The sequence below is a fragment of the Zootoca vivipara genome, chromosome 6 (genome assembly GCF_963506605.1).
Source record: "Zootoca vivipara chromosome 6, rZooViv1.1, whole genome shotgun sequence".
Lineage (NCBI taxonomy): Eukaryota > Metazoa > Chordata > Lepidosauria > Squamata > Lacertidae > Zootoca > Zootoca vivipara.
In genome coordinates, this window is record NC_083281.1 from 97081162 (window position 1) to 97094668 (window position 13507).

General features: G+C 47.9%; 1 protein-coding gene across 1 annotated transcript; it reads left to right on the plus strand.

Annotated features, from left to right (window-relative positions):
- Nucleotides 1-305: 305 nt before the first annotated feature.
- On the plus strand, nucleotides 306-11701 carry LOC118086859 (small serum protein 5-like; the record flags this gene model as incomplete). The annotated part of the gene is made up of 4 exons (XM_035118858.2): nucleotides 306-368; nucleotides 1753-1846; nucleotides 5992-6121; nucleotides 9869-11701. Coding segments are annotated over 4 exons (396 nt in total), but the record flags the coding sequence as incomplete, so codon positions are not given.
- Nucleotides 11702-13507: the final 1806 nt, after the last annotated feature.

The following is a 13507-nucleotide window of genomic DNA, read 5'->3' on the forward strand; positions in this document are numbered from 1 at the left end:
ATGCACCAACACAGATTCTGACTATTTTGGAGTGGTAATTCTGCGCCATTTTTTTTAAAAAAATGCTCAGTCTCTCATTATTAGCCTCAATGCCAGTTTGCAGATGCCCATTTAATTGCAACACTATCTTGGTTTCCATTCCCCCTTCTCACAGACACACATAACACTTTCCCACTCCTAGTACCCACACAGTTCATTCATGTGCTTCTCTCTATCATGCATGCACACATATTGATGCACACACATCCCTGGATCACTCTGTTTTGCACACACAGAAATCTGTTTACACTGGAGTTGACCACTGACAGCCTCATAGCCGCATCCGTCAAGAGCAAAATAAATCTTCGGAGCAGCTGGACTGTTTGCAGGTATTCCAAAACACTCATCCTTATTTCAATCAACTGACTCTAGAATGTTCAGAGGGACCTTGCAAATTATGCAGTACATTGTTTTCTCAGGATTTCCCCCCCCCCCCGCATGCCAGATTTGTCAGGTTTCTGGGGGAATCTCTGTGTCTTGCAATTTAATGTAATTCTTTGAGGAAGGCCTGTACTCAGTCATAGGGCATCTGAAGGCCTCAGGTTCGACTCCTGGCATCTCCAGGTAGGGTTGGGAGAGACTACCTGCCAGAAACATAGAGCTGCTGCCAGTCAGTGTAGACAGTACTGAGCTAGATGGACCAATGGTTTGACTCAGTAAAAGGCAGCTCCCTATGTCCATATGATTCACCTTGTATACCCACCACTTTGCTCTAGACCAGTGGTTTTCTACCAGTGTGCCATGGCACCCTTGGGTGCCATGAATGATGCCCGGGGGGCCACGGGCAACACCGGCCTCTGTCCCTCTTTCCTTCCCTCCCTCCTCTGATGCCCTCTCATGTCTCTACCTCCCAAAGGCTTGCACAGCTGTTTGTTACAGCAGCCCTGGGTACAAGCTCCGCAGGTGAAAGGTGCCTCTGGGGCTGGCCACGGGCTGAGGTAGCCTCGGAGAAAGAAAGAAAGCGGGCAAGGGAAGCCAGCCAGCCAGCCAGCCTGCCAGCCCTTGCTATTGCAGCTGTGCAGAAAAGTCCCAGTGCCCTGTGGGGCAGTGTGAGGAGGCGTCTCTCTTTTGGGGCAGGGGGGAGCAGCTCAGAGACCAGGGGCGGCAGCAGCGACTGCTCAGAGGGCTCCCAAAAAGAGGGGAGGGTTGCTTGAAAAAGGGTGAGAGGCTGCCAGCTCTGCAGGCAAGGTGTGATGTAACTGGGCTCCTGAGCCGCACAGGAGTTCGCAGAAAGAATGTAGTTGGTCAAGGGAGCCATGGACTCAAAAAGGTTGAAAACCTCTGCTCAATTATCCCAAACTGTCTTTGACGCTGAAAAAAAAAGACAACTACCTGTACAGTATATATCAACTATTGTTTCTTGGGTAGCTCGTTGACAGTGCCAGATTTAGGGTGGTGTAGGCAGTTCCCCCACCCAGGTCTCCAAGCTGGGTGGGTGAAAAGTATTAATAAAAAAATCTGTATTTTTACAGGTACCTACTCAAAGTTAAACCCTGGGTTAATTTGTCTCTGCAACTATGGCGTAATGCACTTGAGAGCGTGCGCTGAATGGAAGGTGGGAGGAGGAAGGGTGCCAAATGAATCTTTGGGGTGCCAAATTTTGTCCTTGCTCAGGGCGCCATATTCCTAAAGTCTGCCCCTGCCACTGAGTGTAATGCCTTTTTGTGCATCTCAATGGAGCTGAAGTTCCTCCTCCTTGTGCTTGTTTTTCAGAAAGATCTCCTCAGCCTGACTGTCCTCTGTTTCAGCCTGGCTTCCTGCTGTGGATTCTGCTTCCAAGAAGTGCATAAAATAAGGGTTAGAAATGGTAAGGCTACAGTGGGAGATTGCTGGTCATGTAGGGTGGTCAATTTACTAAAGAAAGTCCTCTATGTCAGGGGCAGTTCTCTAGATGAAGAAGCCCTCTTTTGGAAGGAATGGCTGGTCCAAGACCAGTTCATAGAAAAAGCAGAGCCAGGGCCCTGAAGTTGCTCACCAACAATGAGCACCAAGGAAGCCAACTGGTTAGCCATACATATACATTGCATCTATACATATACACATGACCTGGAAGCTGTCTGCGGACAAACGCCTGCTCCCTCGGCCTATAGAGCAAGATGAGCGCCGCAACCCCAGAGTCGTCTGCGACTAGACCTAACAGACAGGGGTACCTTTATCTTTTTATACATATACAATAGCAGGTGCAGAGTTTGTGCAAATATGTGCCCTTTGTTAGTAATGTGTTTCCTCTTTTTTGTGATCCATTAGTGGCCACTGATTGATATCTCTTTATAGGAGTTAACTGTTAAATCAGGGGTCAGCAACCTTTTCCAGCCGTGGGCTGGTCCACCCTCCCTCAGACCTTGTGGAGGGCCGGACTATATTTTGGAAAAAAAAGTGAACAAATTCCTATGCCCCACAAATAACTCACAGATGCATTTTAAATAAAAGCGCACATTCTACTCATGTAAAAACACTAGGCAGGCCATACAAATAACCCAGAGATGCATCTATATGTAAAAAAATGTAGGCATTGCGCACGGGGATGTAACAGCCTTTCTCCGTAACCGCTGAACTGTAATGTAACAAATATGGCCACAACATTCCATGCCCATCAGTGAGGGACCTGACATAATTTTTTCCCAAAAAAGCAAACTTTTCATACCTAAAATAATGATGAAACACACAAAAAAGTGGCGCCCAAATTAGACGTCACCAGCAGAAGCTCTGAAGACTCCAGCAGCATCCAATAGAAAGGCAGATCGCCCACTGCTGCCTGCAAAGCCGTGCCACCAGATGACATCACAAAATTCCACAGCAACCAACTGAAGGCCTTTTGCAGCAACAAGGCCCAACATTGCCAAGTGGAGGTAGGGGGCTGCCTGGGGGGTCCGAACAGGGGGCAGGGATAGGTAATGGGTAAGAACAGGGTGGGGGAAGACACAGGGATGAAACCTGCCCTCTCCACAGTATCTCGTCTTGGCTTTGCAGACTTAGGGGCCTGCCTGGGTAGGGGATGGGGGGGCCGAATAGGCCACAGCATAGAATCAACTGAATATCGGCCTTTTACAGGGCCGTGCCTTTGGGTAGAATAAATGTTATTTCACATAACACACATGGGTAGGGGAGTCAGGGTTGGGACAGGGCAAAATTTTACAGAACACGAGCATTGGGGGAATGATTGTGTACAAAATGAACGGGTCACAGGGATAACCTGGGGGGCGGGTTGGATGGAGGAGAGGAGGGAAATCACAGGAGTAAGTGGGGGGGTTAGGGGGAGGAGAGGGGGAAATCACAGGGATAAGCCGGGGTGGGGGGAAGAGGGGGTCATGAATCAGGACACAGTTGGGGGATTCACAGGGATGAGGGAGGGAGATGAGGATGAGGGGGGAATCACAGGGATAAGCCGAGGGGGTGAGGGGAGGATGGGGGAATTACAGGAATATGTCATGGATCGGCACAGGGTAGGGGAAATCACACAAATAACCCACAGCAACGCGTGGCAGGGCCAGGTAGTTTTAAATAAAAGAACACATTCTACTCATGCAAAAACATGCTGATTCCCAGACTGTCCGTGGGCTGGATTTAGAAGGCGATTGGGCCACATCCGGCCCACGGGCCTTAGTTTGCCTACCCCTGTTTTCCTGTTGATATAGAGATGCCCTTGAATGTGCTAAGGTCAGAGGCCGTGTGCCTCTGAACAGCACTTGCTGGGAATCACAATTAGGGAGAGTGCTGCTGCTGCTGCTGCTGCTGCTGCGCTCAGGTCCTGCTTGCGGGCTTTCCAGAAGCCAATCATGGGCTACCAGTGGCAGATCATGTCTCCACGCCACCCGGGGCAGGCGTGTGTGCGGGGTGAGGGTTAAAGGGTGAAGGACAAATGAAGCCCACCCCGCCCCCGCCAGAGTGACACCAGCCCCAAGTGGCATGGCTGTTGCACCCCCCTCTCCAGATATGAACCTTGTAAGGCTCTCACAAGGCTGGGATTGAAGGGTGCATGGTTGCTGCAACCTCACACCCCCCTCCCTGATCAGCCTTGCAAAGCTCAGATCGAGGGAGGGCAGCACAAGAAGGGCGCAACAGCCACGCCACGCCTGCATTGGGGCACCTGCTTCACGCCCCCTCAAAAACCTGCGCCCAGGGCCACGGCCCCTCTGGCTCTTCTTATACTCTCATGGTCTTATGAGTGCTTTGCATGGGAGAACCATCAAAGTTTGAGGAACACGTTCCCAGCAAGGCATTCAAGGAATTGCCGTTTGATGAGGATGCTGAGAATTATCACCCATTTGACTGGCGCTAAAGATCTGGCTGAAGCAGGGTACATTCTCTCTCTCTCTCTCTCTCTCTCTCTCTCTCTCTCTCTCTCTCTCTCTCCCTCCCTCCACCCCCAGAAGAAGAAGAAAAAACTGCTTGCATCCATTGTTGGACTACAACTCCTATCATCCTTAACAATTGGCCATGCTGACTGGGGCTGGTGGGAATTGCAGTCCAATGACATCTGGAGGGCACCACATTGGCTACTGCTGGAAGGGAGGATAGGAGATCTACTATAAGCATTCCCAGCCGCAGAGTTCATTTCACAATCCGCAGAGTTCATTTCTATTTATTTATTTATTTATTTATTTATTTATTTATTTATTTATTTAGACGAAGTGTTTAGCATTTGGAGAACCTGAGATCAAAATGTTTGCAGGTGTATTAATCATTTTATTGCTTGCTGGGCTCCTTTTGGAGAAAGGATGAGATATAAAGAAAATAAAAAATAAAATAAAATGATATGCAGGCTCTATTCTCCTCATTTTTAAAAAAGTGAAAAGCTTACCTACTCCCACCTTTCAATTATATTTTATTTTATCCGGAGTATTTGCTTTGCTCTCCTCTCTCTATTGAAAAAAATCCTATGAACATCAGTGGGAGTTCCTCTCTCCACATCTCTCTTTTCCCCATAGATCACTTTATTTTGGTCATTCCATTGCTTGCTGGTAGGTGGAGAGGCTTGGTGGAACCTTGACCTTTTCCGTTAGGCAAGAGTGGAAGATTGATGAGGCCCCCGCCCTGCACAATTCTTTAAGGTGCCAGATATTATCACCATGTCTCTTTGTGACTATGGCCTGGTTCAGATGCTCAGTGGCCCTGGCAGAATTGCCTGTGTCTGAGGCCACTGCCACTTCTCCTCCATGCTCCCTCACAAGGGGCAAACGAAGGAGCACGTGAGACATTGGTGCAACAGGCATCATTTTGAATACATTTATCTTGTGTTTGGTTTCCCTGGTTGAGGCTAACATGATAAAAAAGCAACAAGAGCTCCATGAAGGAAGAAGGGGAAAGTTTCTTTCTTGTTTCCTTTTCAAACAAAGAAACTCGTCTTATTTATCTAGCAAGTGTCCTTCATGCTTTCCATGACAGTATCTGTTTCACAGTTTAAGCCTGGGAATGTGGGAGCTATTATGTAGATTCCTGGTGACATAAGCCTTCTGTCATGAAACCAATTTCCCTTGCCTTAAAACCCCCTGGTGCCCAGGGGATTCCCGACACTGAGAGCATGTCATATATAAAAAATAGCTAGTAAATGATTGCATCACTTAGCAAGGAAGTGTATACTGTAGGCTGTGTTTAGAACCCCCCAACCTGATTCCCTTTTGCCTATCAGGTATTTAGTGGGGTGCATCTGAAAGGGGAAAAAGATTGGACCTTGTGCAAAGTGTGCAATTGCCAATCCTTCCCCTGCATGAAGATCTGCCGCAAGGAGATAAAAGTAAATGGCTAAATTGCACACTACTCAGAATATTCTTGCAAATATGACAAATGTGTATTCGTATCAGTCTATTCTCAAAGGCACAGGAGCTGGACCAAAAGAAAAAAAGAAAAAAGCAAGAGCTGGCAACCGTAATTACCTTTTCTGGGTTTCATTGCTACTCTGAGGTTGATGCTATTGCCGAGGAGATTGATGGGATTTCTTCTCCCTCACCCCAGGTGAACTCCTGCGTCCAAGTGAGTGTGCTGATATTTATGACGGGAGCAAGCATCCATTGGGAACTGCCTGGAATACAGCTGAGTGCATGCGATGTAAATGCAAGGAAGAAGGAATGGAATGCTGTGCCAGGTAGGCAAAAACCCTGAATGGCATTGGATTTTGAAATATACTCGGAGTCGAGAGTGAATTTCATGCTCTTTATTCAGCTCGTAGACATCAGGGAGAAGAAGAGAAGAAGAATGCCCTTTTCCCAAAACCATCTGCTTATATACATTATTTACACAATGGGCCTTGCGTGATTGGCTACTTCAGGGTTACACCTGTGGGCCAATCAGTTTGTGGATTGACTTCTGCCAGCAGCCTGATTGGCTGCTCCTGCAGGCCAATCAGGTTGTGGATTCACTTCCACCTGGAGTTGGATTGGGTGGCTCCTGCGGACCAATCAGACTGCTGATTCTGGATCCTATTGTTCTATGATTCAGCTCAGTACATAACACCCCTCGCCTCTAAGTTTCACTCCTGCCCGGGAAGTTGCATTCGTAGTCCCCAAGATCTGCTGGCCGCCTACGTGTGCGTTGTGGCCTGGGGTGTTCCTTGGTCAGGGGTTCTGGTTCTGGCTCGTGTTCCGGGGCTGCTGGCTGTGCCGGGGCTGTCTGGTCTGGCGCCACCGGCCCACTAGGTTGCGGCTCTGGTTCCGGTGTCCTTCCAGCCTCGGGGCGCCCCTCTGTGCCTACTGGTTCTGCTTCCCTTGCCCACCCCTCTCACTCTACAGGCCTCACTGCCCTGCTGTCCCCTTGGGACCCCTCTGTCCCGCTCTCCTCCCGGGTTCCCCCTGGGAATCGTTGCCGTAGCTGGTTGCAGTGGCGGCGCCAACATTGCCCCCCTTCCGTTAGTACCTCGTACGACACGGGACCGGTCACCCTGGTGACTGTGGTGGGTACCCTTTTGAAATTAGAGTATTACGTAGATAACTAGGAGTAGAAGCAACAGCAGCAGCCCCTCTCTCCCATTGCACATAGGGCAGGGCCTTTAGAACTGGGAGATCAACAGTAGGTGGCGCCAGAGCCAGCTAATTTTAGCTTTGCCTCCATGTTGCTTCCTGCCAAGTTTTACAAGGGCATGGCTGAGACAAAGGAGGAAGAAGCTTACAAGGAAGCGCCACTCCCTGGACCGGTTTGCAAGTAGGAAGGCAGGTTTGGTCAGACTGAGGTGGGTGCCCTAATGGACCAGCCTCCACCAGGCAGGGCAAAGAGCAGTTGGAAGGAGAGCTGGTAGCCCCCGTAGGCAGGTGGAGATTTCTACCATCATTGGAGAGACTAGCACATGCCCAGCTCTGACAATAATTTTGCATATGGGTCCAAATAGTTCCTTACTTAGTATTCCTCAAAAAAGAAACAACAAGCCCTGATACCCTCAGCAACATAGGAAGCTGCCTTATACAGAGTCAGACCATTGGTCCATTTACAGTAGCTCAGCACTGTCTGCCCTGGCTGGCACTGGCTTTGCAGGGTTTCAGGCAGGGGCCCAGGTAGGCAGGCCCTCCCTTGAGAACCCCACAACCTCTTTTAGTGTTCAAGTTCAAGCTCTGCTCCAGAAAGTACAAAGAGGGGTCTGAGCACAGGGCAGAGTCACTTTGCCTCACCATTGCAGAATAGTCCCTGGCCCCAAGCTAGTTGGGACTGTGTAGTTGACCACCAGCACTATGAATTGGGACCAGAAACAAACTGGAAGCCAATGCAACTGATGTAAGACCAGTATAACAGGGTCTAAAAAAACATACACCAGAAAGCAAAGCAACTGTTGCCGTTTGTCCAAAGCTGCACTTTCTGAACATTCTCCAGTGGCAGCTCCAGGTAAAGCATGTTGTATTGTAGTCATTGAGCCAGGAGGGGATGAGGTGATACACCAGCTGCAGGTGCGCAAAACGCTCCTGGGCACACCAGCCACCTAGGCATGCAGGAGGACATGCCTCGTCCTGGTCACTCCTTTCAAGTGATTTTGCCTCTCTGGAATGGGGCTTTGAACACAATGCCTCTTGTTGCCTGGAAAGAGGAAAGTTCTGGCTTCTGCCTGGCTGGAACACAGCCTGTGATACAAAGGAAAGAGCCCCACCCTTCGCTCTGCCCACTTGAGCCACCACTAACATGTCCCCCCCCACCCCAGAAATTGTGCACTAGGGAATGCAGCCCTCAACTCGAAAAGCGTTTGTGGCGATCAGCCTAAAGTTAGCCAGGTTATTAAGGGTTAATCCCAATCGCACTGTTAGAACCCAAGGGGGAGGGCTCTAGGAGAGTGTAAAAACCCCACCCCTGGAGTCAGTGAGGCAGTTGAAGTTGGTGGTTGAAGTTGGTTAGTTGAAGAGGGTTGGTCGGTTAGTGGGAGCTTGTGAGGTGGTTGGTTATCTGTAGAGAGAGCTGGTTTTAAATATTGAGGTGGAGAATAGATGGTGGAATATAGTCAGACAGGATACAGAGTTGTGAGTTTATTTACAAATATTTATTTAGTTGGCTTTAGCGGTAATAGGCCGGTAGAATCATATAATCATAGAATCATAGAGTTGGAAGAGACCACAAGGGCCATCCAGTCCAACCCCCTGCCAAGCAGGAAACACCATCAAAGCATTCCTGACAGATGGCTGTCAAGCCTCTGCTTAAAGACCTCCAAAGAAGGAGACTCCACCACACTCCTTGGCAGCAAATTCCACTGCCGAACAGCTCTTACTGTCAGGAAGTTCTTCCTAATGTTTAGGTGGAATTTTCTTTCTTGTAGTTTGAATCCGTTGCTCCGTGTCCGCTTCTCTGGAGCAGCAGAAAACAATCTTTCTCCCTCCTCTATATGACATCCTTTTATATATTTGAACATGGCTATCATATCACCCCTTAACCTTCTCTTCTCCAGGCTAAACATACCCAGCTCCCTAAGCCGTTCCTCATAAGGCATTGTTTCCAGGCCTTTGACCATTCTGGTTGCCCTCTTCTGGACACGTTCCAGCTTGTCAATATCCTTCTTGAACTGTGGTGCCCAGAACTGGACACAGTACTCCAGGTGAGGTCTGACCAGAGCAGAATACAGTGGTACTATTACTTCCCTTGATCTAGATGCTATACTCCTATTGATGCAGCCCAGAATTGCATTGGCTTTTTTAGCTGCTGCATCACACTGCTGACTCATGTCAAGTCTGTGGTCTACCAAGACTCCTAGATCCTTTTCACATGTACTGCTCTCAAGCCAGGTGTCTCCCATCCTATACTTGTGCCTTTCATTTTTTTTGCCCAAGTGTAGTACTTTACATTTCTCCTTGTTAAAATTCATCTTGTTTGCTTAGGCCCAGTTGTCTAATCTGTTAAGGTCATTCTGAAGTGTGATCCTGTCCTCTGGGGTATTAGCCACCCCTCCCAATTTGGTGTCATCTGCAAACTTGCTCAGGATGCCCTCAAGCCCATCATCCAAGTCATTGATAAAGATGTTGAACAAGACTGGGCCCAAGACAGAACCCTGTGGCACCCCACTAGTCACTACTCTCCAGGATGAGGAGGAGCCATTTATATTTAGAGGTAATAGGCCGGTAAAGGAAACATCTGTCAGTTGGAACATTCTAAGATTTATTCTGTAACCAATACGCTTATGTACGCACAATAAAGCAACAACGTTTTATTTTTACCTTACCCTGGTCTGAAGTGTTTTGAGTGTCAGGAGATATTTATTTTGTCGTTGGCACATCATCAATAGACCATAAAACATCCGGAGGTGATGTGCAGGTCAGGGTGACCGCGACAGCGTTCTCCACCCTGTTGTAAATCCTTATTGAGTAGCTTTATGAAAACGTCATAAATGATTTAAAAATAAAATAAATGTTTTTCTTTTCTTTTTTTTCAGATATGGTGGCATTCTAGATGTTGTAGGATGCAAAGCAGTGATTGATCCAGTAACCTGCCAGTATAAGTTATATAAGCTTGATGACCCCACAACGCTGTGTGCCTATTAATTTTCAGAGGGTCATGGCAGTGTCCTCCCCAGGAGTTCACTGTCTTTTGAGATGGCCCCTGGACAGACCCACTTTGGGGACTGTTTTAAGCCTCACCATCCATGTGTCTCACCTGCCAAACAGCAAAGCAAGGGACCGGCTTGAATTTCATATTAACTTAATGCTTGCTAAATGCTAAAACAACAGCAGCAGATTCTCACTCCCAGTAGAGCATATAAGTGATCTTAAATTGTGGGGACAGAGGATGGCTTTCATCCCCCCCAGGGCCAGTGAGGGAGCGGCCAGAGGGACAAAGTTGGTGCAGCAATAGATGTGAACCTGACCTTTGTACCACAGGCCACATTCCAGCCCCACAAATCCAGGGTGTCTCTCCCATCTTCCCCACATATCTCTCCATCCAAACAACCAAAAGGCAGGATCACAGTTCAGACTCACATTCTTGCAGATCAAAGCATTTGAAGAGGGGGCAGAGCAGGGCCAGAGAGGGCGTAGCCCAGGCATGTCAAACCTGCGGCCCTCCAGATGTTTTGGCCTACAACTCCCATGATCCCTAGCTAGCAGGACCAGTGGTTGGGGAAGATGGGAATTGTAGTCCAAAACATCTGGAGGGCCGCAGGTTTGACATGCCTGGCGTAGCCTGAGAAGGAGACAGGATTAGGGGAGACCCTGACATGGGGACAGATAGTGAGGCCTCCAGGGTTGCCTGAATCTCCCAGGTCTGCAGACCCACCACCACCACCTAAGGAACACTGGCACCATTGGTCACCAGATATAAAACATAAACAGACTTTATCACAGAAGAACATCTTGGAAACATTTTCATAGTCTGACTAAGACAAACTGGCAGGTACATGTTAGGACACCTACAGCAAATTCCTTTGCATGTTTACTTGGAAGTAAGCCCCCCTCTGCTCCTTGTGGTGGAAGTAAAGAGAGTTGGACCTGATTTCACAGCTCTCTGTGCAGAAGAGCACATTCCTCTGTGGCCTACACTCATGCCTGATGCCTTCCTGTTTCTTTGCTACTTGAATAAAACAACCTGATTTGTGTTTCAAGGCAGCCTTCTGCAACCTCCAATCTGTCTTGTAGGCTACAACTCCCAAGAGCCCTAGTCAGAATAGCCATGCTGACAGGGGCTGATGGGAGTTGTAGTTAGCAATACATCTGGAAGAGGAGATAAAAGCCAACCTTGCCATGTTGTTTCAGCTGTAGCAGGAGAATGAAAGCAAATCCCCACCCTATAGTTAAAGCACATTCAATGCACACAGCTGCCCCCCAAGAATCCTGGGAACTGTAGTTTCCCCCCCCCCTCACAGAGCTATACAGTAGGACACTGGAAAAGAAGCAAAGAAAATAAAGGGACTGTCTGGATGCTGTTATGTTTCTCATTTCTCTGGTGAACGAATAAAAGCTAATCTTCACACGGCTCTCCATTGATATCCTTTCTTTAAAATGTTACTGTCATTTGATAGTTTCATCACTGCAGCTATTTTCCATGCTGTTTATGCCATGAGTAATCAAGTCACACCAAACATATTTTAGTTGCACGCACATTTATCCATTAACCCATTTCCCTGTCTTTCACAATATTCAGATTGCATGCTTCAGGATGGAGAAGCAGTTCAAAACACCTGGAAGGCAATGAAACTGAGATGCAGAGATACCTCCTTGAGTAGCTGTCCTACCCAAGGCAAAACACCCATGGGGAAATTGTCTCAAGGCAGCACCGCGCTAGAGTGCACCCATCACAGAGTATTGGGCTGGCTGCACATTAGCCTTGCTTTGTTTTTAAGTAAGCACTCCAAATCGAAGAACCAGTGGGACTATGCACGTGTCAGAAGTTCACATTAGGCTCACTAACACGAACCATTCATGTAGTACTTGTTAGGGGAACAGGAGAGGGGCTGTCACTAGTACAACCATTTGAGAGCACATTAGAAATAGTGGCATACGAAGGGCAGAGCAATCCTTCCTTCCCCATCCTAATACCCAACCCAATGCTTGCAGGGGTTAGGATTCAGTGGAGGTGCTCCTCCCCTTCACTGGGGGGAGCAGGGGAGCCAGCAGCGGAGGAGGAGGCACCTTCAAAGAGGTGCCAATCTGCCAAAAGTGGGGAAGAGTTGCATGCAGCCTCTGGTCAGATTACCACTGGCAACAGCTGCTGCAAAATGGGGCAGGGCAGGTGATGGATCAGCTGCATACAAACTACTGTATGTTCATTTCCTGGGCAGGAGCCCAATCCAGACTGGATTAACCAAGGAACTGGTGCAGTGAAAAGGGAACAATATATATACACACTTCCTTCTCTCTCTCCTTCTCTCTCTCTCTCTCTCTCTCTCTCTCTCTCTCTCTCTCACACACACACACACACACACACACTCCTGCTGTGGATGTAGTGGAGAATCCTCCATGGCTTGCCTTCCTGGTTAGACAGGAAATGCACTGTAAATGCAAACGGATCTGGAGATGTTGTAGAGCTGTATTGAACAAAACTGAGAGGCAGTTTTTAAAACTAGGATTAGGATAATGAAAGACCACAATCTGTGTTGTGTGTGGTAGCAGCCAAAGCAGCCTTCCAAACACTGCCCTGGGACAACTGGAATTCTATCCTGAGGAAAGTGTTGCCAAACGAAGTGAATTTGAACAACCCCCTTTCTAAAATCTGGCTTTCCAAAGACACTGTGTTGGTGGCAGATCCTTGACTAGAACGGATGGACTGGGAGTCAGAGAGGACAGGGAATGTTTCTGAAGCCCATTTTAGCAAGACCAAATATAGTTGCATCATCACAACAACCTTTACAGCATTTCCATGGAGGACAGATTAAAGATTTGGATATCTGACCTTACTGAAACACAAAAACATTAGTTGACTTTCTAGTTTTGCTGTGCAGGTGGAAAGTCTTCTTGGTGAGAAATGGCTCCTAAAGGAAAGGAGTGTTCTATGGTAACGGCAACAAGGAATCTACTATCCACCCCATTTATAAAAGGAGGAGAAGCCGAATGAAGGAAAATGCCTTTTTAAGCAGAGGTTGGATGGTCATCTGTCATGGGTGCTTTGGTTGAGATTCCTGTGATATCATTCTTATTAGTGGATGCAGAGGCCAATAAAGAAGATGCCTACAGAGGCAAAATGTACCGGACTTCTGCTGCCAACTGATGGTGCCTTTCTTCCAACCCCTTCACTTACCTGAAGAGAGAGAGAGAGAGAGAGAGAGAGAGAGAGAGAGAGAGAGAGAGAGAGAGAGAGAGAGAGAAGCCATTCCTGAATGCATAGAATAGTCTCAGCAGGGGTGCTAGCCAGTTTCCTGAGAATGGAAGTCAGTTTCTTATTATGGCTTCACTATTGTCCTTAAGCTTCTAAAGGCTTTGCAAGATCATTAACAGGTGATTTTTCAACCTTTCAGAAAAGCAGAAGTTTCAGAAATAAGAAGCAGCTGAAATACTGTGCAATGACATGTACAAGACACACACTGACTGAGGTTGCTCATGCATGCCATGCAGGCACAAGGGTGGTGTCCTTGTGGGGTCCA